Source organism: Glycine soja, chromosome 9 (genome assembly GCF_004193775.1).
Source record: "Glycine soja cultivar W05 chromosome 9, ASM419377v2, whole genome shotgun sequence".
NCBI classification, from domain to species: Eukaryota; Viridiplantae; Streptophyta; class Magnoliopsida; order Fabales; family Fabaceae; genus Glycine; species Glycine soja.
The window spans coordinates 15,902,481-15,929,709 of NC_041010.1; the positions used below are offsets into that span (position 1 = coordinate 15,902,481).

At 39.2% G+C, this 27,229-nt stretch overlaps 1 protein-coding gene across 3 annotated transcripts; it reads left to right on the forward strand.

Moving 5' to 3' along the window:
* Window positions 1-773: 773 nt before the first annotated feature.
* LOC114367455 (uncharacterized mitochondrial protein AtMg00310-like) lies at window positions 774-27,229 on the forward strand. 3 transcript variants are annotated; one of them, XR_003657207.1, is made up of 5 exons: window positions 774-961; window positions 1,232-1,321; window positions 2,055-2,185; window positions 3,012-3,142; window positions 22,286-27,229. XR_003657207.1 is itself a non-coding variant. In XM_028324646.1 (3 exons), exons 1-3 carry the CDS (start codon window positions 2,563-2,565, stop codon window positions 22,667-22,669), a joined length of 666 nt encoding a protein of 221 aa, XP_028180447.1. In that variant the 5' UTR covers window positions 2,254-2,562; the 3' UTR covers window positions 22,670-27,229. The 3 variants fall into 3 exon arrangements, 1 of the variants encoding a protein (XP_028180447.1); XR_003657206.1 differs by lacking the exons at window positions 774-961; window positions 1,232-1,321 and adding an exon at window positions 1,937-1,967; XM_028324646.1 differs by lacking the exons at window positions 774-961; window positions 1,232-1,321; window positions 2,055-2,185 and adding an exon at window positions 2,254-2,713.

Below are 27,229 nucleotides of genomic sequence, written 5' to 3' on the forward strand. Positions count from 1 at the left end.
CTCTGTGCTCATTTATTATTATGGTCTGATATCCATATAAAGTTTAGAGGGTAATACATTGAAAAGTGATTATTTTCTAAAGAACTGGGAAATGGTAACTTAATAAATTCACTGCTAGAAATAGATTGACATTTATTTTGCCCACGGAATTTTTCATCTCCTATCTTGATGCAGTTGGTTATCTTATCTCACCAAAGAAATTTGGGGGAAAAGGATAAATAAACTAGTCCCTTCGTGCGAGAAACCAAAGATAGGGTAACTCAGTAGATGCAGGTGGAAACATGGAACTCATTAATTACATTATATTATAATTACTTTTGGCATACTAGGCCCCAACACACTACTAGAAAAAAAGCATTTTACGACAGTGGTTTTACGTCGGTTATATAAAGACCGATGTAGTAAGGAAAGCGGTGGCAATTTTGTAAATAGTTAAAATTAATTACATTATATTATAATTACTTTTGGCATACTAGGCCCCAACACACTACTAGAAAAAAAGAATTTTACGACAGTGGTTTTACGTCGGTTATATAAAGACCGATGTAGTAAGGAAAGCAGTGACAATTTTGTAAATAGTTGTAACTTTTTAAAAGCGGTTTCCCCAAAAAACGACTTTAAATATGCTTTAGTACATCGTTTTTTCAAAACCGCATTTGAAAACATTGTGTTTCCACTTTTTGTTGTTGACGTGGCACGTTTTAATTGGGCGAAAGCTTGGACAACTCTAGATGAATAAAAAAAACTGTGAGATTCTCATTATCGTTCACTCTTCCCTCACAAAGCTAGAAGTGTGCATGACCGTCGAAGAGGCTAAGGAACAAGATCGTGGGGTTCTCTGTCAACACCCTTCCCCCTCCCCCCAGTTCCCTCCGCTCGGCCAAGGCTCTTCATAAAGGAGATGGTCATGCGCAACTTCAAATCCTACGCCGGCGAACAGCGCGTCGGTCCCTTCCACAAGGTTACTTAGGGTTTCTATCTCTCTCTCTCTCTTCTCAACCTTCAATTTCTCTCTCCAATTGTAGTGCAAACTTCGATTTGGTTCAATTTCACTTGCTAGCTTTTTAATTGCTTCGGTTTCACTTTCACTTTAGAACTTCGATTTTACTTACGGACTTTTGAATTGCTTTGGTTTAACTTGCGACCTTTTGAATTGCTTCGATTTGGCTTGCGAACTTTTGAACTGCGTGGATTTATTTCACTTGCGAACTTCTAATTGCTTCGATTTCAGAGTTTCTCCGTCGTGGTGGGACCTAACGGGAGCGGGAAGAGCAACGTCATCGATGCGAAGCTGTTTGTGTTCGGGAAGCGAGCCAAACATGTGCGATTGTAGAATGTTCTAGAAACTAATGAGTGTTTTGGAATTGGAGTGTTCTTTTTATTTTATTTAAAAGCTGCGATATTTATTTTAATCACAAAATTCACAAGCATAACATGAATTCTTGATCCTGGAAATCTCTGTGATGGTCTTCGTGCGTCGGGGATCTTGCAGAAACTTTGTACTGATGACCGTTGATTAAGGGACGGGATTGGGTTGGGTGTGAATCGAATCTGAGACTGGGAAAAGAAAACGAAAACGACGGTTCAGATTGGTTTCTCAGTGAAGAAGGCAGAGAATCAACGTCTGTTCTTGGTGCAAGATTCTCATAAATTGCCTTTTTCTACATAAAAAAAGCAATAAATAGACTTTTCATTTTCTTTTTCCCTTTTCTCCCATCTTTGTTGAAAGATCAGTTTTCCATTAAGAGAGCGAAAATCCAGCACATCAGTTTCACATTTTGTATACGTACTATTGTTTCTATTTTGTGTTGGAAGCTTTATCTAGTACTAGTACTAGAATCTTAAATATTTTCATTATAAAAATAAAAGAGAATTATTTATTAAAAAAATTAATAATATATTTTTAATATAATATATAAAATAATTATTATTAATTTCTTGACAATAATAGGTTTCTTATTCTTCAGGTTCGGTATTTGTTATTTGGTGCTTTTTAGTTTTTTCAGTAAATGTTTATATCTACCTCTTTTGATGTTTGATTTGGTTCTTATTAGGGTGAAGTTGAGCAGATTTCACTTATGAAACCAAAAGCTCAAGGGCCTCATGATGAAGGTTTTCTAGAATATCTGGAGGATATCATTGGAATCAACAAATATGTGGAAAAGATTGATGAATCACACAAACTGTTAGCACTCTTTCCATTTCAATTCTGAGATAAAGAGAACATGCAACTTTCTTAATCCATGAAACCATTTATAGTTGTTGCAGTACTGGTCCATTTTTTTTTTTTATTTGAGTATGATTAAGTATTTAGTTTGTTTTAATGAATTTAGTGTGTTTTCAAAATAGCTTATAATCAACTTTGACTAATTTATATTTGTTTAAAACTCTCTTACCAATTTACACTAAAAGCAAATCCAAACATGCTCAATTAATGTTTCACTTAGTGTACCCATTCTTTATAGATACTGCTGCTGCTTGGATGATAATTTACATTATTTTGAGTTCATTGTTGAAGTAACTACTTTGATTTCAATTTTGGAATTTCTAATTTCTGAAACAATGTTGTCGATACCAAAACTTGAAGCCCTTATAAAAAAGGGTGAGGAATCAACTGTTCTGATACCAAAACTTGAGGACAATATCCCAAAATTGCAAAAGTTGTTGCTTGATGAGGAGAAGGTCTTAGAAGAAATCACAGAGAGTTCGAAAGGTGAATATATATATATATATATATATATTGGCATGATTTATTTCAAAATATGTTCTTATATTTTTTATTTTAGTCAACTGTATATAATTATCTCAAGGTCTAAATTGTTTTTTTGTTGTTATTGTCTGGGATGCATCAAGCTGATTTTCAGTGTTTTTGGTGGTGGTAGCTGGTCTTTATGTTTTTAATATTATCTACCATGTAGACAAATGGAGCTAATATCCTATGTGCTATAGAGGGTTTTTAGTTACTTGTATTTTTTTTGCCTTTGTTAACTCTGTCATTGACTGGTAAGCAGTTGAAACTGAGAAATACCGCTCTGAGCTTGCTAAAGTTCGTGCTGAGCTTGAACCTTGGGAAAAAGATTTGATTGAGCACAATGGAAAACTTGAAGTTGCATGTACAGAGGCTAAGCTTCTAAATGATAAGGTGAGAATGACTTCTCTTACTTTCAAGTGCTATTGCTCTGTCCATGCCATCAAATTACTAATCCCCTCTGCTGTTAACCTGTATAATTTAAATTTCATCTGTGTTATGATATTTTCCACATTTTATGTCCTTGTTATGCATTTAACAAATATAAAAAAATATAAACATAAATACCCAAAAAAAAACAATGGCTGCCTAAAGCTAGCTTAGTCATAAGATGATATCTTAGTTTCTTCCAGTAGTGGTGTGTTCCACATTCAGACTGGTTATTTTTATAGATAAATTAACACCATATATATAATATCAATATCAATATATTATTAAAACTAAAACAAATGTATTCACCAAAAAAACAAAAACAAATGTACCAAAAAAAACAATTTAAGAAACATTTATATTAATAATTTATATTGGTTTAAGCTGAAAGTAAAAGATGAAAGGGATTTATTAAGTCTAAGGAAAATAACCACGGACACTTAAGACACGAATGACAGAATATCCCTCTCTAGGTTTAAAGCATGGTTTTTGAGGCGGTGGAAACATGGAAGAAGAAGAGCAAATATAAATGGGAAAGGATGCAGAGAGACTGAGGGAAGAAAATGATGAATGTGATGATATAAAAGCCATGGTTAATCAGTTTCAAAAAAACTTGTGTCTAAAAATTGATCCAAGGTGCTTCCATTTTATAGTGAAGTTTGAGTGAGAAAATGAGAAGATAAGAAAATTTTTGAGTGGACAGAAATTAAGGTATGTGTGAAAAAAAGAAAACTAAAAGTTAATTTGTTTGGTTCCAAATAAAATATAAAAGTGACATATTATCGTGTAGTTGAATGAAGATAAACTTAGATTCGGTGTTGAATTTGAGTATTCTAGATTGATAAAATGATTAGGAGAATTTTTTTTACTATAAATAATCGTTAAAGTCTGATACTAAAATTAATCATTAATAAAATTAACAACAACTCCACTTCATGTAACATTACCAAAAAAATATATGAAAGGATTTAGCGATGGAGTAGGAGGAAAAGTATAATTAAATAATATATTAACTGTATAAATCACAGTCGAGGGAAGTATAATGTGATATTCAAAGAGAAAAAAATGAATGAAAATAAAAATACATAAAAATATGACGTTTGAACGTAAAACATCTTATTTTTTCATAGATAGCAAATGGATATATTAAATTTTCCTCATACAACATTTGGAATTATTCACCTAAGTCTAAATACGTGGACTTTATTGATATGGATTAATTTATTCATGGGACATGCTAGGTGCACCCAGCAATATTGTTGGTGCACCCAGCAATTAGGTGAATGGGCAAAATTGCCCTTGTATTAAAAAAATAATTCCTTCTTTCGGAAGAAGGTTCTTCCGATAGAACAATTTATTCTACTACGGAAGAAGGTTCTTCCGGATGAACAATTTGTTCTATCGGAAGAATCTTCTTCTGGAGAAGCTACCAAAAGAAGGTTCTTTCGGTAGAACAAATTGTTCATCCGGAAGAACCTTCTTCCGGAAAGTTTTCGGAAGAAGGTTCTTCCGGTAGAACAAATTGTTCATCTGGAAGAACAAATTGTTCTACCGGAAGAACCTTCTTTCGGAAACTTTCCGGAAGAACAATAATTTGTTCTTCCGGAAGAACCTTCTTCCGGAAAGCTTCCGGAAGAAGGTTCTTCCGGAAAGCTTTCGGAAAAAGGTTCTTCCGGTAGAACACAAATTGTTCTTCCGGAAGAAGGTTCTTCCGGAAAGTATCCGGAAGAACCTTCTTCCGGAAGATTTCCGGAAGATCCTTCTTCTGGAAGAAGAAATTATATTTTTTAACGCAAGGGCAATTTTGCCCATTCACCTAATTGCTGGGTGCACCAGCAATGTTGCTGGGTGCACCTAGCATGTCCCTTTATTCATCTGCCAACGACCCAACGCTACTAGTATCACATTTTTATCGTGCAAAATATATTGTGCTTATACAAATTTAAACAAATGCATTTGTCCAAAAAAAGAGATCATTAATTTTTATAATATTTTATTATATTATTTTTTACTTCTCTTCATTTTATTATTACTTTATCTTTTCCTATTTCTTCATCATATAAATCTAATTTTATATACTACATAAATCTATTTATTGCACATCTATTTATTATGTCTCACAAGACACATGCTTAATTTTTCCACTCACTGCTGTGTCTCCGTCACTGTTGAACTCTGTTTTCTGCTTTTCCCACTAACTTTGCACTAGGTATTAATATTCTCTTTGCATGTACAACGCCTCCAAATAAATGCTCACGCTGGCCAAAATAATTGATTTGAAGTTCTTTTAATAACTGAACTGATGAACTGAATTATTTTAAAATAACTAAATTGTTTTAAAAAAATAACTTAACCTTAACTGTTTTTTAAGATCAGTTTTAAAATTAAACTAGCTATCTAGCTTAGAGAAATAGTTCAATGCACTGCACTGAGCCTAAAAAATTTAGACTATCAGTTACCGCAGCTAAGTTTTAGATACTTACAGATTTATTACATGTATTCATGTAACTGGAAATAATTTTTAAAGGGAAAATCCATGGTGCCTTTTTTTTTTATCAAAGTGTAATTGAATGCTAGCTAGAGAAAATTACTATTTATAAAGGCAGGTTTGAGAGTTTTTAAAATCAAGAAGTGAGAACTTAACTGAATTATGATCAGAAATTTTTACTGGTGCATTTTTCAAATCCTATTTTATTAAAATTAAAATTTATGTTCACACTTAGCACTACAAAATATTAAAAAAAATATCTTAGAATAGGTTTTGTAGGCTTGGATCAAGGCTCAATCCATATTATTGTGGAACTTTTGAACTACTGGCTAAAAGCTACGCTTGTACTTCAGCCTATTCATTATTTGGTTCTTCTTTGGATTTTGGAGAGCAAGTAAACTCGTGGTGGGGAACAGTCTCACTCAAAAATGTAAATACCTACCTCAGAGCCATCAAGCAAGAACTATAATTAACAACAAACATTATACTTACTATAAATTAGTAATTTATACTTCATGGAAAAATGGATCTGTGATTTCTTGAGTTTATTATTAATAGTTAACACAGTACCAATTTTCATAGTATAATACTGTAGTCATTTATACTTCATGGGAAAATGGATCTATGATTTCTTGAGTTTATTATTAATAGTTTACGCAATCCAAATTTTCTTAGTACAATTATTTTTGTTTTGCTTTTAGAATGATATCTCATCAGATTAATACTAGCCTAAATTACAATTTTGGTCTCCCTTTAATTCTTGATATGTGATCTTGGTGTTGCTACTTTCATGATATTGGTATTTTTTTATTTTTTATATTAATCAACTTGTTTTTGTCTCTAAATGACTGTTTAATATTTTGAATGGCATGAATTAAATATGTTCACTTTTACTTCTGGACCCTTGGATTTGTATAACTGTGAATTAAATATGTTCACTTTTACCACAATCATGCACTTTAACATCACATCAATATTTGAAGGGGAAATTATAAATTTCGCACAAATAATAAAAAAAATTCATTATTCTACATCGGTTGAGTGATAAACGATGTAGAAACCCTTCAAATTCTACATCAGTTGACTTATAACCAATGTAGAAACCTTGTCATTCCTACCCATTCTACATTGGTTCAGTAATAAATGATGTAGAAATCCTTCAAATTCTACATCAGTTGACTTATAACCAATGTAGAAACCTTGCCATTATTACCCATTCTACATCGGTTGACTGATAATCGATGTAGAAACCTTATCATTCAACATCGGTTTCAACCTTAAAACCGATGTAGAAAGCTCACATTCTACATCGGTTGAGCTACACAACCGATGTAGAAAGGTCACCCTTCAAAGACAGTCCTCCAACCGATGTCGGTATTCAACGACACTGTGTTATCACAACGGGTCATAACCGATGTAAAAAGACCATTAGAACCGATGTAGAAGACCTTTTTTTTAGTAGTGACATTATCTTATTCTTCATTCATCTTTGGCATTAAAGCTATTATTTAATTTTCTAACTGTTTTCTTCTTTACCATTTTTATCTGCAAATTTCACATTTACAATTTATTACCTCTTTCTTCTTCTCCCCTCTTTCTTCTATTGCTTACTGTTGCAACATGCCATTTTGCGGGCGTGCGAGGCAAGGCTCACGGGTGCACTTTCCAAATGAGGAATGATGCACGGAGTCGCCACCAACTTTTATTTGTGGAAAATGTCGGAAAAACCGAAAGAAACTGGTCAAAATGAAAATTCTAAGTTCGAGAGTTGTATTTACGTTTGAGGAAGATATTAGCACCTCTCACGTTTGTCTCAAAAGACAACAACCTATTTTTTAGAATTGTGGAAATTGTATTACCTTAACTTTATTTATTTTTTATTTTTTTGAGGTCGACAAAAGTGGGGCTTTTGCTCCTACGTATCCTCCATCGAAGAGGAAATCAGACCTATGTAGTTCTTCCTTAAGAGTGAATCAAGCGGTTCTTTTTACTTGAAAGGTGATCATTTTAAGGCGTTGGACCTTAAAAATGATCCATTTACTTGATAAGGAAAACTGAGATGATAAACTTTCAACCCTTTTTAGTGACTTTTTTGTGCACGAGCTTGACTAGGCAGGTTGATTTTAGCCTTAGTTTCACTTTAGTTATTAGTTAATTCAATTAAGAATGAGAAATCCCAAAGAGAAAACGTCCGATTAATTTTTTCGCTTCATTTTACTAAAAGGTATTTTTTGATTATTATATTATTTATTTTTACCTCTTTTTTTGATTTCCAACGTGGTTACGGCACGACCGAACGGTCGGAATTCATTTTAACAGAAATTAACGGATATTACAAATCAAATGATCGGTGGAAATTTATTTTATTTTTTGATTAGGCGAGAAGTGACTTAAATAAATGACTGAAGCACGTCAAAAGGGGGTACGGAAAGTAAATGAAAATGAGAATAAAAGTACATGAAACAAATGGGGACCGCCACGGATACATAGAATGAATTGAAAAGCTCGGTTTGGGGTACTTACCAGTTGAAGATCGAAGAAAACAAAGAACGCACGATGAATGTCGAAGAACGGTTGAAAACCTTCGCGTAATTACCCACGGAAATGTTACGGAAGCGCCTCGGCTTGGATTTTCTTCACGGAAACAATTTTCCTCAGCAATTTTAAGAGAATACGAAGTGCCAAGAAGGCTGAACCCCTTTCCTCTTCACTCCTCCCCCTATTTATAGCAAAATAGGGGATGAGCTTGCCACCCAGCTCGCCCAGGCGAGCAAGGTTGCTTCCTCTAGAAGCAACCGCCTCTAGAGGAAGAAACTGGAAGGCCCAAGTGGGCCTGATTTCTATTTACACCCCTCTTTTTACTAAATGCACCCCCTTTACTTTTTTGGCGATTCTTTTTCCGTAACGTTACGAAACTTTACGAATTTCGTAACGATACATATTTTCTTTCCGTAAGGTTACGAATCATGTATTTACTCTTTTTTATCTTTCGAAGAAGTTACAGAAACTCACGGATTGTGCAACAATACTTCCTTTTAATTTCCGACGCGTCTCGGGACTTTACATATTGTGCAACAAAGGGTGCCAAGTATCTCGAAGCGGCCAATCAAAGGTTGCATGTCATCAAGTAATAATCCCTAGACGAAATTAGGGTATGACAGTTGCCCCTCTTTACTTACCTTTTACTGGAGGTAAGAGGAAAGTAAAGATAAAAACACTTATTTCGTCTGTCTTGCCCTTTCCGTTGTTAGTCTATGACGACTCTCGTCTCTACTCCTTCTTTTTTCTGCACAACACAAAACAAAATACAAACAACAACAAAAACAACAATAACATAATATACATATATACATGTTTGGCGAAGGAATCAATCGGGAACATAACAAAGACCACATTTCCCAGTCAAGAGGGTCCGCACTTGACGGTGAAGAACACATTGGAGAATGGAGGATTGCACTAGGCAATCACTACGCATGGCTCCAAACTCGTTGGTGGAGGAATCAATCGGGAAAATAACAAAGACCACATTTCCCAGTCAAGAGGGTCCGCACTTGACGGTGAAGAACACATTGGAGAATGGAGGATTGCACTAGGCAATCACTACGCAGGGCTCCAAACTCGTTGGTGGAGGAATCAATCAGGAAAATAACAAAGACCACATTTCCCAGTCAAGAGGATCCGCACTTGACGGTGGAGAACACATTGGAGAATGGAGGATTGCACTAGGCAATCACTATGCAGGGCTCCAAACTCGTTGGTGGAGGAATCAATCGGGAAAATAACAAAGACCACATTTCCCAGTCAAGAGGATCCACACTTAACGGTGGAGGACACATGAACAGCGCTAGGCAATCAATTCATGGGGCTCCGAATAAAAGGCGAGAATGGAGAATTGCACTAGGCAATCTCTACGCATGGCTCCAAACTCGTTGGTGGAAGAATCAATCTGGAAAATAACAAAGACCACATTTCCCAGTCAAGAGGATCCGCACTTGACGGTGGCGGACACATGAACAGCGCTAGGCAAGCAATTCATGGGGCTCCGAAGAAAATTTGTTGGCAAGATCGAATGGTCCACCGGTTTTTTTTTTTACCTTAAAAAAAGCAAACATGCTTTTTTGCAAAGAAAAATAAATCATTCGCGAGAGCACCATATCTTAGAGAAAGAATATACTCATGCCAAGGGTAATCTTCCTTGTAACCGAAAATGAAGGGCAAGATGTCAACATTTAGCTTTTAAATGAACATTCAGGGGAAACATCGGGTTAAGCTAAAACCGGGAATGAATCATTCATAGTGTATAACAAACTCTCACAGGTAAGTGTTTTACCCTAATTCCAAACCATAACTGCACCACGACTTTATTTTGCACACGATTTCCTATCGAATCAAAGATCACACGTACGATCACTGATCAATAGGATTTTCTCGAGGGTAGTGTTTTTGGAGAGGAAGCTGGGTGTTTCGGTCTTTTCCTCTTTGTTTTTGTGGGGTGGGATATCGCCAGTCGAAAATGACTTTGAATGGCAATCCGAAAGGAAGGACCACCAAAAATGAGTTTTCCTTTGCTGGCAGTCACTTACCTTACCGAAAATTTATCTGGTCTAAAGATTTTTTGTTCTCTTTCTTTCATTGATTGAGATCTACTCTGTTTTCCTCCGATTTTCCATTTTTACTTCCTTTTGATCTTCGATCGGGAATCCTTTTTTTCCTTTCTTTTAATTTTTTCCTTTTCCTTCTTTTCATCTTTTTCTTTTTCTTTCTTTCCATTTCTTCTTCTCCATTCCTTTCTTTGGGAAATCGGATTTTAGCATTCTATTCGCTCTCCCTTGAGGGGATTCCACTGTCCTTTTCTTCGAGGGAGAGGATGAGGGTTCTTTTGATAGGGCAAGGTCCAAAATAGTCTAAGGTTGTGTCTCAATGGGGGCTTTTATCGTGGGAGCCCGATCTTGATATCCGGGGCAAAACAAATTTGGGTGTCAAGGTGTCGGTCTCGGGCAAAACTTCCATATTATTCCACAAGGCACGCGCGACAATGATGATTTGGAAACAACGTGCAAAATTAGTCATGGCCACAGCCAGGGGGGTACTCAAGCATCCCGTTTATGGCATTGTGATACTACAGTTGGGAATTTACACAAACAGACCCAATGTTTCCAAATTATGTTCTTTCATTAGTTCAATGGATTCACCCGTTCTTATCTCGGTTATTCAGGAAAATAAACTCTTAGCGTCAGTCCCTTGTTTCCAGAAGATATGTTTGCTCTCTACGAATGATTTATGCTTCACTATAACATGTCGACCTTCGATGTCTTCGTTTCTTTTCCCTTTTTTTGTTTCATTTTTATATTCACAAAACCATACACCCATGGCCCTCTATAAGGAAAACTTTTCTTTGTATATCTACATTCTTATACATGACGAACTTTTTTTGTACACACATTAGAACTCTTTCTCTTTACGTCACACGGTCTATATACGAACCCTATTCATGTTCAAAGATTTTTCTCTTCCTTCCCTTTTTTTTCAACACACACCTGTGGTTCATACAAAAATTTCTTTATATACACTCGTTGCTCACACACACAAGGATTTATTTTCACACATTATTTACACACGCAAAAATCATTCTATACACATTTTCCTTCTACATTCATATATGAGAAACATTTTTCTTTTTCTTTATATACATAGACATTTATTCACAACGCTTCTTTCTTTTTATCATGATTTTGGTTCATTTTTTTTTATTTTGGACGATGTTCCTAAATAAAAATTCTACGCGATTTCGGAACTTCAACAAACACTATTGACAACAACGAAATAAATACTAACGTAACAGTTCAAACGACAAGTATGCACAAAACAAAAGTCAATCAAAACGAAACAAATGTTAGTCCCTTAGTTAAACAAAAATAAAATGAAGAAAAGGAAACATAAACATAACATAAAAAGGAATACGGATCTAGGGATCTCCCAATCATGTGGCTCCGCTCCCACCCAAGAAGTCAAGCAAATCGGTCATCTCCTCGTCCTCGCGGGCCTCATCTGCCTCGCCGGGAGCCTCTGCAGGTGCCTCCCTTGCCTGGGCCTTAGGCTAATCGCCGGGCCATGCGACCTCTGCCCTGAACTGATCCGGAGTAGGGCATGGAAAAGAAGTAAAACCCTGGCTCTGCAGGCTGAGGCTCAGCTGGTAAAGACAGTCATGGGTCTGCACGTGCGCCCGGTGGTTGGCCGCCTGCTGGTGAACCACATGCCGTAAATACTGCTCTGAATCAAATGACCCAGCTGGGCCAGCCTGATGAGGTGGCGGCGCGTCTGCGGCTTGTGGTGCATCACCCTGGGCTGGTCTCTACATGCAATACTTCTCAATAAAAGCCCGGGTGATGGGTGGCCGAATCACCTTGCTAGGTGCGACGGGGACTCTAAACGACTGACAAAGTCCTGTGATCAATGCGGGAAATCCCTGGGCCCTGTTGGACTTATACGGGTCCAAAGGGTGCTTGGTCGGCGCCATACCTGCAAATAGATAAATGGCATCAGCGATCAACTGAGCCATGTGAATGCTCATCCGTGTCAGGACGGCGTACACCAGCTGACACTTCGGCAGGGGGAGGTCGGAATTATGATCGTTGGGCTGGATGTTGCTGAGCAACAATGTCATCCATATCTGGGTCAGGGTGGTCATGTTGGTGCACATGATCCTCACCCGTCTCCCAGCAGCAGTCCGGGCAAAATCCTACCCCGATATACATAGCAACTGGGCGATGGCCTCCTCATTAAACCCATCGGCATGGTTCCTCCTCTGGCCAAACTCGCACTCCTGACCCTCCTCCAGCACTAAAGGGTATCCCAGGAACTGGCTAAGGGCATCCGCATCGAAAGGGATCCACTGACCCTTCACCCAAGATCGCATATCTCGCACACTCTCCTCTATAGGCCAAGCATTGGCATAAAACTCGAGGACTATGTTTGGGTCGAACTTGGCCATGGGGGTAACCAGCGATGCCCATCGCCGGCGAACTATCTCTTCCTGGAAGTCGGTATACTCGTCGTCCCTAAGTTGGACGCGTCTCTCCCGGAGGAATGACCATCCTTTGATGGCCTCGAAGCGCTGCTGGTGCTCAGCGCTCCTAAAACGATGGCTGTCATATTCAGGAGCGGAACTGGTTCCTTCAGCCGCCTTGTCCTTCCTGGATCTCTTTGAGGCCAGCTTCCTTGGGGCCATTTCCTGCGAGGACAAACATTTTGGGAAGTTAGTTTTACAAGATAAGCTTTTCTTAACACAAAAATGACATGCTAATCCCTCCGATTTAGAATGAACTCATGCACACTTTTAATGTAAAATATTTATGCACATGCGTATGTGTAGAATATCCCACTATTTATGTCAACGTACAAGGACATCCAACACATTCTAACTGCCATACATATATATTTTTGAAAAGAACACACATTCTCATGCTCTAGGCACTGCGTCAAAACTCACACCTAATCACATCCTAAATATTTTGCTATCACAAACTACCTACACATATTTGAAACATATATCATATAGGCTTTCATTGTTTCACTCGCATTTATTTATATGCATATTGGAGAGCTAATTACGTCATGCACATACTTGCATTCAAAAGGGAATTGCATGCCATCATACATTCATTTAGGAAGCGACCTCAATATTCATTTAGGAAGATACTCATTCACACTTTGCAAGGAATTTCATGCCATATGTTCACATATATACACACCATTGAAAGGTGTTTTCCATGCTACCTATATTTACACATATATCCACATACCATTGAAAAGTATTTTCCACGCTACCTAGGTGCAAAGTACCCCTCATGGGGCAACCCAAATTCGAGTAAAAACTCTCATAAGCAAGTCCTAATTTTCATGCTTTTCTACTTCCCAAAACCAAAATTTAGGTTCTTAGTCATAAGTATGTTGCCTTGCATTGAAGCTAAGAGCTGGGATTTCTAAGCTTGGAATTGCACTTGGGCACCCATTTCGGATCCCCTATGCTGCCCCATATATATAAAACAGTCCCACAATCCCGATTTTACAAAATCACATTCATATGTCATTGGGGCATTTCACCGAGCACTCGGTGGGCGCATGTTTAGACATAAATTGCAAGAGAAAGGGGGCAATGTGACATGCCCCATTACTTCAGAATACAACATAGGCCTAAGGCCTTCTCACACAAACCCTCAACTCAACAAAACAAGCATGGATTCAGATGTGAATTGCTTCACGAATTTTGCGAAAAATGAGCAACTAAAGCACCAAAACACATCAATGGAGAGCCAAATAACCAAGGGAAATTGCACTTACTTGTGAGGAGAGAATTAAAGCATGAAAAGGGAAGCAAAAACTCAACAATGGAAGCTTGGGGGCTGCTGTTTTTGTAGTTCCCGTGAGCTTGGAAGTTTTTGAAGTGAGGGGGAAGAGTTTTGGGTGAAGAAAACGTTCCCCCTCCGCTCCTTTATATTTTCGTACAGGGGTTGCTCGCCCAGGCGAGCTAACATGTACTTTTTTTTTTCTTTTTTTTAGGGGAAACATTAATCTTGCCCCCCCCCCCCCTTACGGGTTAGCGTTAGCCTACTCGAACCTACTTAAGTTATAATCAGGCGTCGATTACCTTATTTAAAACAAACAATAGTAATAAATACTGTGAATTCAAAGGATATTGGGCTGCCTTGCAGCGACGTTCTCTGCTTGCCCAACGTCGGGAAGGGACGACGATCGGTCGGTCGTGACCCTATCCTCCATTTGCATTTGTCCCTAAGTACCTGCAAGTAGGAAACAAACAATATGCGGCCAAGCGTGACTGGGTCATCGTCTTACCTTGGTTGATTTCTGCCGTCAACTTGTCTCGACTTCTGACCGTGGCCTAAGACGATTCTGTCCCTGTTACCACAAGATATGCATGTGTACGTGCATGCATGAATGTTTTTTAATGCAATGATTTTCTTAGTGAAGGTTGGTTAGGTTCAGTTTTAATTTAAGCGTTTGGGGCACCCCATGAACCGAGTGAAGAGGGCTCAGGTGATTATAAACTAACACAAGGTTTAAAACCAAAGGGAGGACTGAAGCCTCACCCATCTCCTCTTCTTTTAAAGAAACGAGACAGTTACAGTGAAAGGGAATCCCTGGAGGAAACCAAGAAGAACAAAAACTCAGAAGTAAAAGAACATGCAACGGTCCTCTCAATTGCCCCAGACTTCAAGCGTAATATCGCTTAATGACATTGGAGTTTACGGGCGAGGGTAGCTCCTTGCCATCCATGTTGGTGAGTATCAGAGCACCCCCAGAAAAAGCCCTTTTCACAACGAAAGGTCCTTCATAATTCAGGGCCCACTTGCCTCGATTATCCTTAACAGCGTGGGACATCCTTTTTAGCACAAGGTCCCCCTCGTTGAACTTGCACAAGCGAACCTTCTTATTGTACGCGTTCTTTATCCTTTGTTGATATAGGCGCCCATGGCTCATGGCTGTCAAACGCTTCCCTTCAATAAGGTTGAGTTGGTCGTAGCGTGCTTGAGCCCATTCTGACTCTTATAGGCCTAATTCCGCTATTATCCTCTGAGAAGGAACCTCTACCTCAAATGGGAGTACTGCTTCCATCCTGTAAACCAAGGAATACGGTGTTGTCCCAGTAGAAGTTCATATCGAGGTTCTATATCCGTGCAGGGCGAAAGGCAACATCTCATGCCAATCTTTGTATGACACCGTCATCTTCTGAACAATCTTCTTAATATTCTTATTCGCGGCCTCTACAGCCCCATTCATCTTTGGCCGATAAGGGGTGGAATTATGATGCTGGATCTTGAAATCCTCACACATTTCTTGCATCATTTTGTTGTTCAGATTGGTGCCATTGTCAGTAATGATCTTCCTAGGGAGTTCGTATCGACAAATCAGCTCCCTCTTTATGAATCTGACCACCACACTTCTCGTGACATTAGTATAAGAAGCTGCTTCGACCCATTTGGTGAAGTAATCTATCGCCACAAGAATGAAGCGGTGACCATTCGACGCTTTGGGTTCGATGGCCCCAATGACATCTATTCCCCACATGGAAAAGGGCCAAGGGGCGGACATAACATTTAGAGGATGTGGCGGAACATTGACATTGTCCGTGTATTCCTGACATTTATGACACTTTCTTACATGGGCGCAGCAATCACTCTCCATGGTGAGCCAGTAATAACCGGCCCTAAGGATCTTCCTGGCCATAGCATGCCCATTGGCATGTGTCCCAAATGAACCCTTGTGGATCTCCTCAATCATGAAGTTCGCCTCTTTGGCATCTACGCATCGTAGGAGGGTCATGTCGTGGTTTCGTTTGTACAGGATGGTACCACTTACAAAGAAACCAGTAGCCAATCTCCTCAACGTCCTTTTGTCATTGTCAGAAATCCCTGGTGGGTATTCTTTGTTCTCGACATATTGTTTGATGTCGAAGTACCACGGTTTCCCATCCCGCTCTTCCTCTATTGCATAACAATACGCTGGCCTACCCTGAGATCTGAATTCGATGTATGGCAGATCCCCGTGGGGGGCAAGTTGAAGCATGGATGCCAGGGTGGCTAATGCATCGGCCATTTGATTCTCTTCCCGAGGTATGTGGTGGAAAGAAATGTCGTCAAAGAACTTGGCTAACCTCAAGATGTGAGTTTGATAGGGTATCAACTTCGAATCCCTAGTTTCCCATTCTCCTTTCAACTGGTGTATCACCAAAGCCGAGTCTCCATACACTTTGAGTAGTTTTACATCAAAATCAATGGCCGCCTGAACCCCCAGGGCGCATGCTTCGTACTCGGCCATATTGTTGGTACAATCAAAACCTAGCCTAGCCATGAAAGGAATACACTGATCATCCGGGGATACAAGGACTGCCCCTACTCCATGGCCCAAAGCATTAGATGCCCTATCAAAGCAAACAATCCATTTGTCTATGTCTTCGTCCGTCCGCTTCTCTTCGAACAGGGCCATGATATCTTCATCTGGGAACTTAGGCTGCATCGGCCGATAATCCTGGAGGGGTTGCTGGGCCAAATAATCTGTCAAGGCGCTTCCCTTTACCGCCTTTTGGGTGACGTGCACGATATCAAATTCAGATAGTAGTACCTGCCACCTAGCGATTCGTGCCGTGAGGGTCGGTTTCTCAAAGATGTATTTCACGGGATCCATTTTGGAAATAAGCCACATGGTACGGCTGAGCATGTATTGCCTAAGCCGATGTGATGCCCATACCAGAGCACAACACGTCCTTTCCAGCATTGAGTAATTCATCTCACATGCAGTAAACTTCTTGCTTAGATAGTAAATGGCTTGTTCCTTTTTCCCAGAATCATCGTGCTGACCCAACACGCACCCCATAGACTCGTCCAACACGGTCATGTACAGGAAAAGAGGTCTTCTTGTTACAGGTGGCATGAGCACCGGGGGCTTTGCGAGACTTTGTTTGATCTTCTCGAAGGCCTCTTGGCAATCGCTGTTCCACAGGACCGCCTGGTTCTTACGTAATAGCTTGAAAATGGGCTCACATGTAGGGGTGAGTTGCGAGATAAATCTCGCGATATAATTCAACCTGCCCAAGAAACCTCGAACTTGCTTCTCCGTGCGTGGTTCCGGCATTTCAAGGATGGCCTTCACTTTCTCGGGATCTATCTCTATCCCTTTCTGACTTACGATAAATCCTAGCAACTTTCCCGACTTTACCCCAAAGATGCACTTGGTTGGGTTTAGCTTCAGTTGGTATTTTCGCAACCTTCCGAACAGCTTACGTAGATTGACGAGGTGTTCGTCCTCAGTCTGAGATTTGGCAATCATTTCATCTACGTAGACCTCTATTTCCTTATGCATCATGTCATGGAACAACGCCACCATGGCACGCTGATAGGTTGCCCCAGCATTTTTGAGCCCGAAGGCCATCACTTCATAGCAGAACGTCCCCCATAGGGTGACGAAAGTGGTCTTCTCTACATCTTCGGGTGCCATCTTTATTTGATTATACCACGAGAAACCGTCCATGAACGAGAAAAGGGAAAACTTAGTTGTATTATCTACCAATATATCAATGTGTGGCAGAGGAAAATTGTCTTTAGGACTGGCACGGTTTAAGTCCCGATAGTCTACACACATTCGCACCTTACCGTCCTTTTTCGGGACTGGGACAATGTTGGCCACCCACTCCGGGTATCGCGCCACAGTTAAGAAACCCGCATCGAACTGCTTTCTTACTTCTTCTTTGATCTTCAAAGACATCTCGGGTCTCATCCTTCGTAGCTTTTGTTTAATTGGGGAAGACCCAGGATTCAACGGCAACTTATGCTGCACAATGTCAGAGTCCAAACCGGGCATGTCTTGGTATGACCATGCAAAGACGTCTTGATATTCTTCAAGAAGGGTTATCAAGCCTTGGCGGATAGGTGCAGTCATACTGGTTCCCACTTTTACTTCTTTCTTTTCCTCTGCGGCCCCTAAGTTCACCAGTTTGATTTCTTCTTGGTGAGGCTTCGTTTCGCGTTCTTCCTGAGCGATCAACCTCTCCAACTCTGGTGAAAGGACGTCCTCTTCCTTTTCTTCGTTCATCATTTGGCTTACATCTTGGTCAAAATCAATCGTCAAACCCTCGTCATTAGGATCCTCAAAGAATCGACCCTCATATCTATACCAATCAAGACAAAAGAAACAAAAACATGCAAAATGATATGAGAAAAGGTGGGACTACAAGAACAAATGAAACAAGATCTCTTTGTTCATGGGTCACAGACTGGTTCAACTCTTCCTTGTACTGCCCTATGATAGCTAGCATGCTTTGCTCCGTGGCTTCCAAGTGTTGAGCCAAACTCCTCTTGGATCTTGCGCAAGCAGGTAACTCTTCTTTTAAGATCATGCCATGCACCCGTGAAAATAACTCCCTCCTTGCCTTCCTTCCATCGAGGAAACATATTGATTGCGCTGCCTCCTATCCCAACCAAGTGTTGGTCCCAATCGACTTTTCTTTTTTCGACGCACGCGCGATAACTTTGAAGTGGACACGGATGTCTTATGTCTTGTTGGAATAGGTGCGAAACCAACCACACATAGAGAGCGGGTAAGCAACAGACAATCCGTTCACTGTTTTTCTCGCACCTTCGGTCAAAGGTATCAAATAAGTCCACCAAGATAGCCACCACTAGACTCTCCTTGCTATGGTGATATGCAAGGAAAACATCAATTGTGGCTAAGTCCACCAAACCATCCACATTCGGAAAGAGGACAACCCCAAAAATCAGCAAAGCTAGTATATCCGCAAACAGGCCCCACTTCTCTTGGCTTGCCATGTCCCTTGCCTTCCAAGTATTTCTGCGGCAGGCCTACTACGCTGTTCCGAGTTTGTTTCATGCGATCCAACTCTTTTGCCAAATCTCCGACCACAGCTGCCATCTTACTCAAGGAGGGAAGAAACCCAGAGAACAGGTACGGTTTTCTTCCCCCAAGAGGGCATCCTAATATCTCCTCAGACTCTTCAACAGTCGGTACCATTTGGAAGTCCCCAAACGTGAAGCACCTCAACGGCTGATCATAGTACTGGGCGAGGGATACGATAGCTTCCGTAAATACCTCCGCTGCGGTCAAATCTAGAATCTTTCCGTACACTTTGCGGAAGGCTTGCCTTTGGAGAGGTCCCATCAATCGTCCCAATTCCTTGAGGCTGGTGACATCTATACCCTTAACCTTGACTTGATAAAATCTTTTTCAGTTTTGATTTGTCCCCATCATTTACCTAAAAAAAAGGGTGGATCAAGACTCCGACATGAATGATGCAATGCGTATGCATGAAACGGAAAGAAAACAAAACAAAGGGGTAATTCACACGTACGAGACCGCAAAGATCCATCTTTTTTATGCTACGTTTTAGGCATCATGGCGCCTCAACGTAGTATTAAAAAGTTACATATTACTCTAAAGAAACAAAACATCACTAGCAAAACTATAAACTAGTGCTATTTTACCAAAAAATGCATGAGAACAAAATGGCACGGAGCGTGTTTGCTCTTTGCCCCTATTTGGGAACCTATAGGACAATATCTAGGGGTCTCTAATAACTACCCCCAACCATTCATAACTCACATGACTGTTTTCTAGAGGTATCATCACTCAAGATAATAATATTGTGGCGGTATGGAATACCAGCGACAATATATTATAAAGAGAGAAAGCTCTAGACGAGGTTTCACTATTATCAAGCAAGTCGGAGACCTAGCATGATGATAGATTCACCTCCACTCATTAAATTCCCATGAACCCGGGTATAGGGCCCCTTTTTTACTCAAACCCGTGGGTGCTTAGTGTAAAAATGTGAAAAAAGACAGCAGTTATTACACTTTACACAGTTTAATAAATGCACACACAAGGTTTCACAATTCCACAATTCTTTAAAATAGGCCTAACTCACAAAATGTCCCCAGTGGAGTCGCCAACTGGTGCAACATGCCCTTTTGCGGGCGTGCGAGGCGAGGCTCACGGGTGCGCTTTCCAAAGGAGGAAAGATGCGCGGAGTCTCCACCAACGTTTATTTGTGGAAAACGTCGGAAAAACCAAAGGAAACTGGTCAAAATGAAAATTCTAAGTTCGAGAGTTGTATTTACATTTGAGGAAGGTATTAGCACCTCTCACGTTTGTCTCAAAAGACAACAACCTATTTTTTAGAATTGTGGAAATTGTATTACCTTAACTTTATTTCTTTTTTATTTTTTTGAGGTCGACAAAAGCGGGGCTTTTGCTCCTACGTACCCTCCATCGAAGAGGAAATCAGACCTACGTAGTTCTTCCTTAAGAGTGAATCAAGTGGTTCTTTTTACTTGAAAGGTGATCATTTTAAGGCGTTGGACCTTAAAAATGATCCATTTACTTGATAAGGAAAATTGAGATGATAAACTTTCAACCCTTTTTAGTGACTTTTTTGTGGACGAGCTTGACTAGGCGGGTTGATTCAATTAAGAATGAGAAATCCCAAAGAGAAAACGTCTGATTGATTTTTTCGCTTCATTTTACTAAAAGGTATTTTTTGATTATTATATTATTTATTTTTACCTCTTTTTTTGATTTCCAACGTGGTTACGGCACGACCGAACGGTCGGAATTCATTTTAACAAAAATTAACGGATATTACAAATCAAATGATCGGTGGAAATTTATTTTATTTTTTGATTAGGCGAAAAGTGATTTAAATAAATGACTGAAGCACGTCAAAAGAGGGTAAGGAAAGTAAATGAAAACGAGAATAAAAGTACATGAAACAAATGGGGACCGCCACGAGTACATAGAATGAATTGAAAAACTCGGTTTGGGGTACTTACCAGTTGAAGATCAAAGAAAACGAAGAACGAACGATGAATGTCGAAGAACGGCTGAAAACCTTCGCGTAATTACCCACGGAAACGTTACGAAAGCGCCTCGGCTTGGATTTTCTTCACGGAAACAATTTTCCTCAGCAATTTTAAGAGAATACAAAGTGCCAAGCAGGCTGAACCCCTTTCCTTTTCACTCCTCCCCCTATTTATAGCAAAATAGGGGAGGAGCTTGCCACCCAGCTCGCCCTGGCGAGCAATGTTGCTTCCTCTAGAAGCAACCGCCTTCTGGAGGAAGAAACTGGAAGGCCCAAGTGGGCTTGATTGCTATTGATACCCCCCCTTTTTACTAAATGCACCCCCTTTACTTTTTTGGCGATTCTTTTTCCGTAACGTTACGAAACTTTTCGAATTTCATAACGATACTTATTTTCTTTCCGTAAGGTTACGAATCCTTACGAATCATGTATTTACTCTTTTTTATCTTTCGAAGAAGTTACGGAAACTCACAGATTGCGCAACAATACTTCCTTTTAATTTCCGACTCGTCTCGGGACTTCACATGAGCGACCAATCAAAGGTTGCATGTCATCAAGTAATAATCCCCGGATGAAATTAGGGTATGACACTTATAAATTGGCAATTTACCTACGCAAGTACAAACAAAGTCCCTGTGGACTCGATACTCAGAAGACTTTCGTTTAATCTTTACTACTTGATAAAATTGGTACACTTACCAATTTGTTAACAACCTACACAAGGCTAGAACTTAAATATAAATATAAAATATTTTTTGAATAATTATAATTTGAAAATACACAAAAGTAATTTTCAAAAATATTAAAAAGATTATTAAATAATATTGTTTATTTTTATAATAATTATTCTTATGTATTTAATTAAAATATTTAAATTACTTAATATTGTGAATTTTTTAGTATGAAAAAAGTGTAAAAAATATTTAATAGAATAATTTACATTCCACTACTTGAGGTTTAGTTATGACACTAAAATCCAAACTTATTAATTAAAATAATAATAAATTTCACTACCTTGATCTTTATATATATATATATATATATATATATATATATATATATATATATATATATCACTAAACTCCAAACTTATAGGGTTAAAAAGTCTGATTTTACCTTCATGATGGTGTTGATGGTCGTTTAGCTGGCTGGAAGGCTAATCTTTTGAATAGAGCATGACGAATCACTCACCAAATCTGTTATTAATGCCATTCATGTGTATATCATGCAGAATTTATGGATTCCACAGGGAACCTGTAACGCAATAGATGCTACTTCCAGGAGACTCATTTGGGGAAATGCTACATCTCATTGGGTCAAATGGGATACTATCACTCAATCTAGAAAGAATGGTGGGCTTGGAGTGAGGCGAGCCAGAGACACGAATGTTGCCTTGCTTGGTAAAAAAGTGTGGTCAATGATCCATGATCATCATAGTTTAAGGGTGAATTTGTTGGAATCTAAGTATTTGAGACATGATTCGGTTCTCAGGCAAAAGGATTATACAAATTGTTCTTATATTTGGGCTTCAATTAAAAAGGTCTCTTCGATTTTGAGTTCAGGATTTCGCATAAGAGTTGGCCAAGGAAATGTGTCTATTTGGTATGATAGATAGTCTTCTAACAGGGTTGTGGGCCCTAAGCTGGATTATGTTCATATCCAGGATTCTATGCTTCAAATTAAAGACCTTTTCGACAATGTTTATTGCAACTGCAATATTTTGGCTACCCCTATCCCAGCCTTGTTGAAGTATGAGCTGGAGAGTGTTTTTTGAATGATCAAGTTGTTGATGTTGTCATTTGGAATGGCTCTTGTGATGGAGAATTCTCGTCCAAATCTGCCTACAGGGGTTAACTAAAGCCCGATCCCCCACAACTGCTTTAGTGAGAAACGAAACTTGGGTTTGGTGTCTCCAACTACCAAAAAATATAAAGCTTTTCCTCTGGCTTCTTGACCACCAAAGTATCCCTACAAATCTTTTTCGAGCTAACCAAAATTTATCTCTAGATTTTTCTTGTTTCAAGTGTGGAGCTGCTATTGAATCCATATTTCATGTTCTGCTTCATTACCCCAATGCTAGCAGAATTTGGAATATGCTTCACTTGGATGTTTCCAAGAATCATAATGAAGATTTCCAAACTTGGTTGCAGAGACACATCAAGGCTGACTATGGCGCTATTTTTGCAGTCAGGTGTTGGCAGATTTGGAAGGCTTGCAATGTGGAGATCTTCCAAGACAAAGTGCTGTCGGATTGGTCCATTATTCATCAAGTTCAGAACCTGCATGACTTAATCTCGCAGACTCTTCAAAACTCTACTAGACCTCTCAATATTACTCAGGTTTCTTAGACTCCTCCTCTCGAAGATTTTGTGAAATTAAACTCGGATAGAAAATCCTTTGGCAATCCGGGCAGATTTGGTTTTGGTGGCATCATTCGAAATAACTTACCTTATTGGCTACTCAGGTTTTTGTGGAGTTACAACCATTCTTAATGCAGAGCTCCAGACAATCCTTCATGGCATCAACTTGGCTTAGTCGAATGGATGGTATAATGTTAGGTTCTCAGTTATTAGCTTCCTAGAATTTGAGGATTAGGGACCTCCTAAGAACAAAGGTGAGAAAAGATATAATATATCTTGCTGCCTATACTCATTACATATGAAATACCTATATAGCATACACAAATGCTACAATAACCGAATGCAGAAAATAAAAATAACATAATGTAAATGGCAGACAAGAATATTCCAATAATCTAAGTCAGCCAATACTGTAGTGCTAGCACAACACTCCTCCTAATTAGACCTTTTCAAACATAATTTTCTAGATGTTTTGGTGGAGTGATCTTCCTTTTGGGCCTTTCATTCGTGCCTGTGGTATCTTGTTGGGCCATGATTCCCTTCCTATCATCCCCCATGCCATCTAAAAACACCTTGTCCTCAAGGTGATAGGTGGCTTTCAAACTAGCCCAATCTTCCCAAGAAGTGTCATCAGGGGATAGGCCCGCCCATTGAACTAGCACCATCAATCTAGGTTCAACAGTAGAGTGATCCCAACGTGTGTTGAGGATTGCAAGAGGTGTGATGGTAGGTTGGTTGCCAACTTTTATTGGTAGTAACACTACTGGATAGCTTGCTTCTATTGGCAATTGGTGAAATGCTTTAAGAATTGAACAATGAAAAACATGATGAATGTGAGATCCTTCGGGTAATTGGAGTTTATAAGCTACTTTGCCAATTTGCTCCAATATTTGAAATGGACCATTAAAACGCTTGGCAAGCTTGGTATAAGGTGCATCAGTAGTTGATGTTTGTCTATGAGGGCGTAGCTTGACCATAACCTAATCCCCAATCTTAAAATTCACTTCCCTCCTATGGTTGTCAGCAAAATGCTTCATGCTTTCATGTGCCTTCATAAGTTTGTTTTTCAAACTGGCAAACACAGCTTCCTTGTTGGCCAAAAATCATCAACTGCTTCAATCTTTGATGTACCCACAATATATTGTGGAATGCTAGGAGGTTTCTTGTCAAAGGTGACTTCATAGGGAGAAACACCCATGCTGGAGTGCCTAGAAGTGTTATAAGACCATTCATCCCATATCAAGGGTATGCCCCAAGAAGAAGGTTGATTGTGCAAAAATGCTTGCAGATATTGTCGATAAGGTGATGAACACTTTTGTCTGGCCACCAGATTAAAACTCATACGCAACTTGGTCCCACTCAGTTTGAATAACTCCTTCCAGAAGTGACTAATGAATAAAGGATCATGGTCTAAAACTAGGCTTCGAGGCATACCATGATGTTTGCCAACAATCTCCATGAAAAGAAGGGTGATTGTGTGCGCAGTGTAATGGGGTTGAAGCATCCCTAAGTGAATGCCTTTGGAAAAGCAACCCACAACTACCAGGATGGTCGTATGACCTCGATAAGCCAGTAATCCGACAATAAAATCCAAAGACAGGTCCTCTAAGGGGCTAGAAGGAATGGGCAATGGACAAAGTAAACCTGCATGTTTTCATGTGTCATACTTAGTGTGCTGACAATCACAACAAGTTGCTACAAATTGTTGGACATCATCCTTGATTCTAGACCATGTGAAATTTTCCCCCACTCATGCTAAAGTTTTCATAATACCCATGTGTCCACTTATGGAAGTTGTATGGAATTCTTCTAACAATGTTTTGATGAAATGAAGCCCATTAGGTAACCAAATACGATCATTTTTAAGAATCTAATCATGAGCAATAGTACAGTCAGAATGAACAACTGGATTACTCTTAATAGCTTGTCGGAATGTAATAAAACAAGGATGAAGAGATGATTCACGTTTGAGCTCCTGTAAAAATGTGAAGCAAGGCATAGAAAGCAAGAGTAATTCTTTGGTGGGAGTTTCAGGGATCTGGAATAAGGCATTTGCAACCAAATTCAACTTTCCCGAACGGTATTAGATCGAATAATCATATCCAATCAATCTCAACATGACATATGTTGCTCTTGAGTTTGCATGACCTATGTCATTAATTCTTTGAGGCTCCAATGATCTGTGAGAATGGTGAAATGGTGGCCCAAGAGGTATTGATGCCATTTCTTAACGCAATGGGGTGCTAAAAAAAGGTTTGCTAAAAAACACAATGGGGTAACCTTGTTGAGATAAAACCGCTCCCATGCCCACTCTCAAAGCGTCTATTTCCAAGACAAAAGGTTAGGAAAATTTTGGTAGAAGTAGGATCGGGGCCTTACTGACTGCATTCTTCAATTCATCAAAAGCTTGTTGCGCGTCATGGGACCATACAAACTGCTCCTTCATCAGAAGATGTGTTAAAGGTATCACAATAGTGGCATAACCTTTGAAGAAATGTCAATAGAAACCCATCAATCCCAAGAAACCCCATAGAGCTTTAAGGGAACTAGGAGCATGCCACTGTTGGATCGCTTGGACTTTGGCTTGAACCAGTTCCACCCCATGTTCAGAGACAAGATGTCTTAAGTATTCAACCTAACGTTGAGCAAAGGAACATTGGGACAATTTAAGGAAGAATTTGCCTTCCAATAACACCTGAAATGCTTTTTCCAAATGGAACAAGTGCTACTCAAATGTTTTCCTATAAGTCAAGATTTGCGGTCTCGCTCACGTCCTCATCCTTCACTAAAATTTGATGGTAGCCTTGTAGAAGGTCCAGTTTCGAGAAAAAACGAGCGCCACCTAACTCGTCGAGCAATTCATCCACTGTGGGGATCTAAAAATGATCCTTTGCCATAATCGCATTGAAAGCATGATAGTGCACATAGAATTGCCAAGACCCATCTTTCCTCTTGACCAAGAGAACAAGAGAAAAGAAAGGACTCGTACTTGGGCTAATAATCCCATTTTGCAACATGGACTTAACTAGATTTTATATTTCCTACTTCTGAAAGTATGGGCAGCGATAAGGACAAACATTTATGGGTTCAGAATTGGGAAGAAGAAGAATGGCGCAATTAGTGGTATATGATGGTGGTAAGGTCATAGGGGCTTGGAACAAGGTAGCAAATTTATGAGTTAAGGATGAAATTTTTGGGTAGTGTTGTAGTGAGGGATTTGTTTAGGTTGAAGGGGGCTCGATTGGCAAGACCCGATGTTGACTGGTTGTGAGATAGGCCATTTTCTAAAGGAATTTATCAAGTTTGGTGGATATGGTGTTTTGAGTGGCGGTAAGGTTGAGCTGATTGGAGGTGAGTTTGGCGATGATCTCCTCAATACGGTACATATTGGACTTGGAGCTAGGGGTGTTCACAAGTACGGGTCACCGGCGAACCAGAATTGCCTTAAACCAATGCGATCAGTTTGGGTTGGGTCATTTATGTATTTGGGTCAAAACCAAACCGAACCGAATCAATCAAAACCGTTCATGTACAGGTTGGCTCATGGGTTTAGATTTATAGATTCGATCAAAACCGAACTAAACCGATCAAAACCAATCATATTTTTTATAGTTGTTTGGTTTGACTTTAAATACTGCTAATATTAAGATTCCAAATGTTGGAACTCCAAGTGTTGGGATTACTAGTGTTGAAATTTCTTAAGGTATTACTTTCATGTATATTGTTATTTGTTTCATCTTTTTTCATATTTATTTTTTTGTCATGTTTATAATATTAATAGATCATATTTTGTTAATTTGTTTCAGTAAATTTGA

Bases quoted from the DNA above. Each gene is read 5' to 3' on its own strand.
- LOC114367455 (XM_028324646.1), top strand. From the start codon at position 2,563: ATGTTGTCGATACCAAAACTTGAAGCCCTTATAAAAAAGGGTGAGGAA. The intron at 2,714-3,011 runs GTGAATATATAT...ACTGGTAAGCAG, and splicing joins AATCACAGAGAGTTCGAAAG to TTGAAACTGAGAAATACCGC. The intron at 3,143-22,285 runs GTGAGAATGACT...TATATCATGCAG, and splicing joins CTAAGCTTCTAAATGATAAG to AATTTATGGATTCCACAGGG.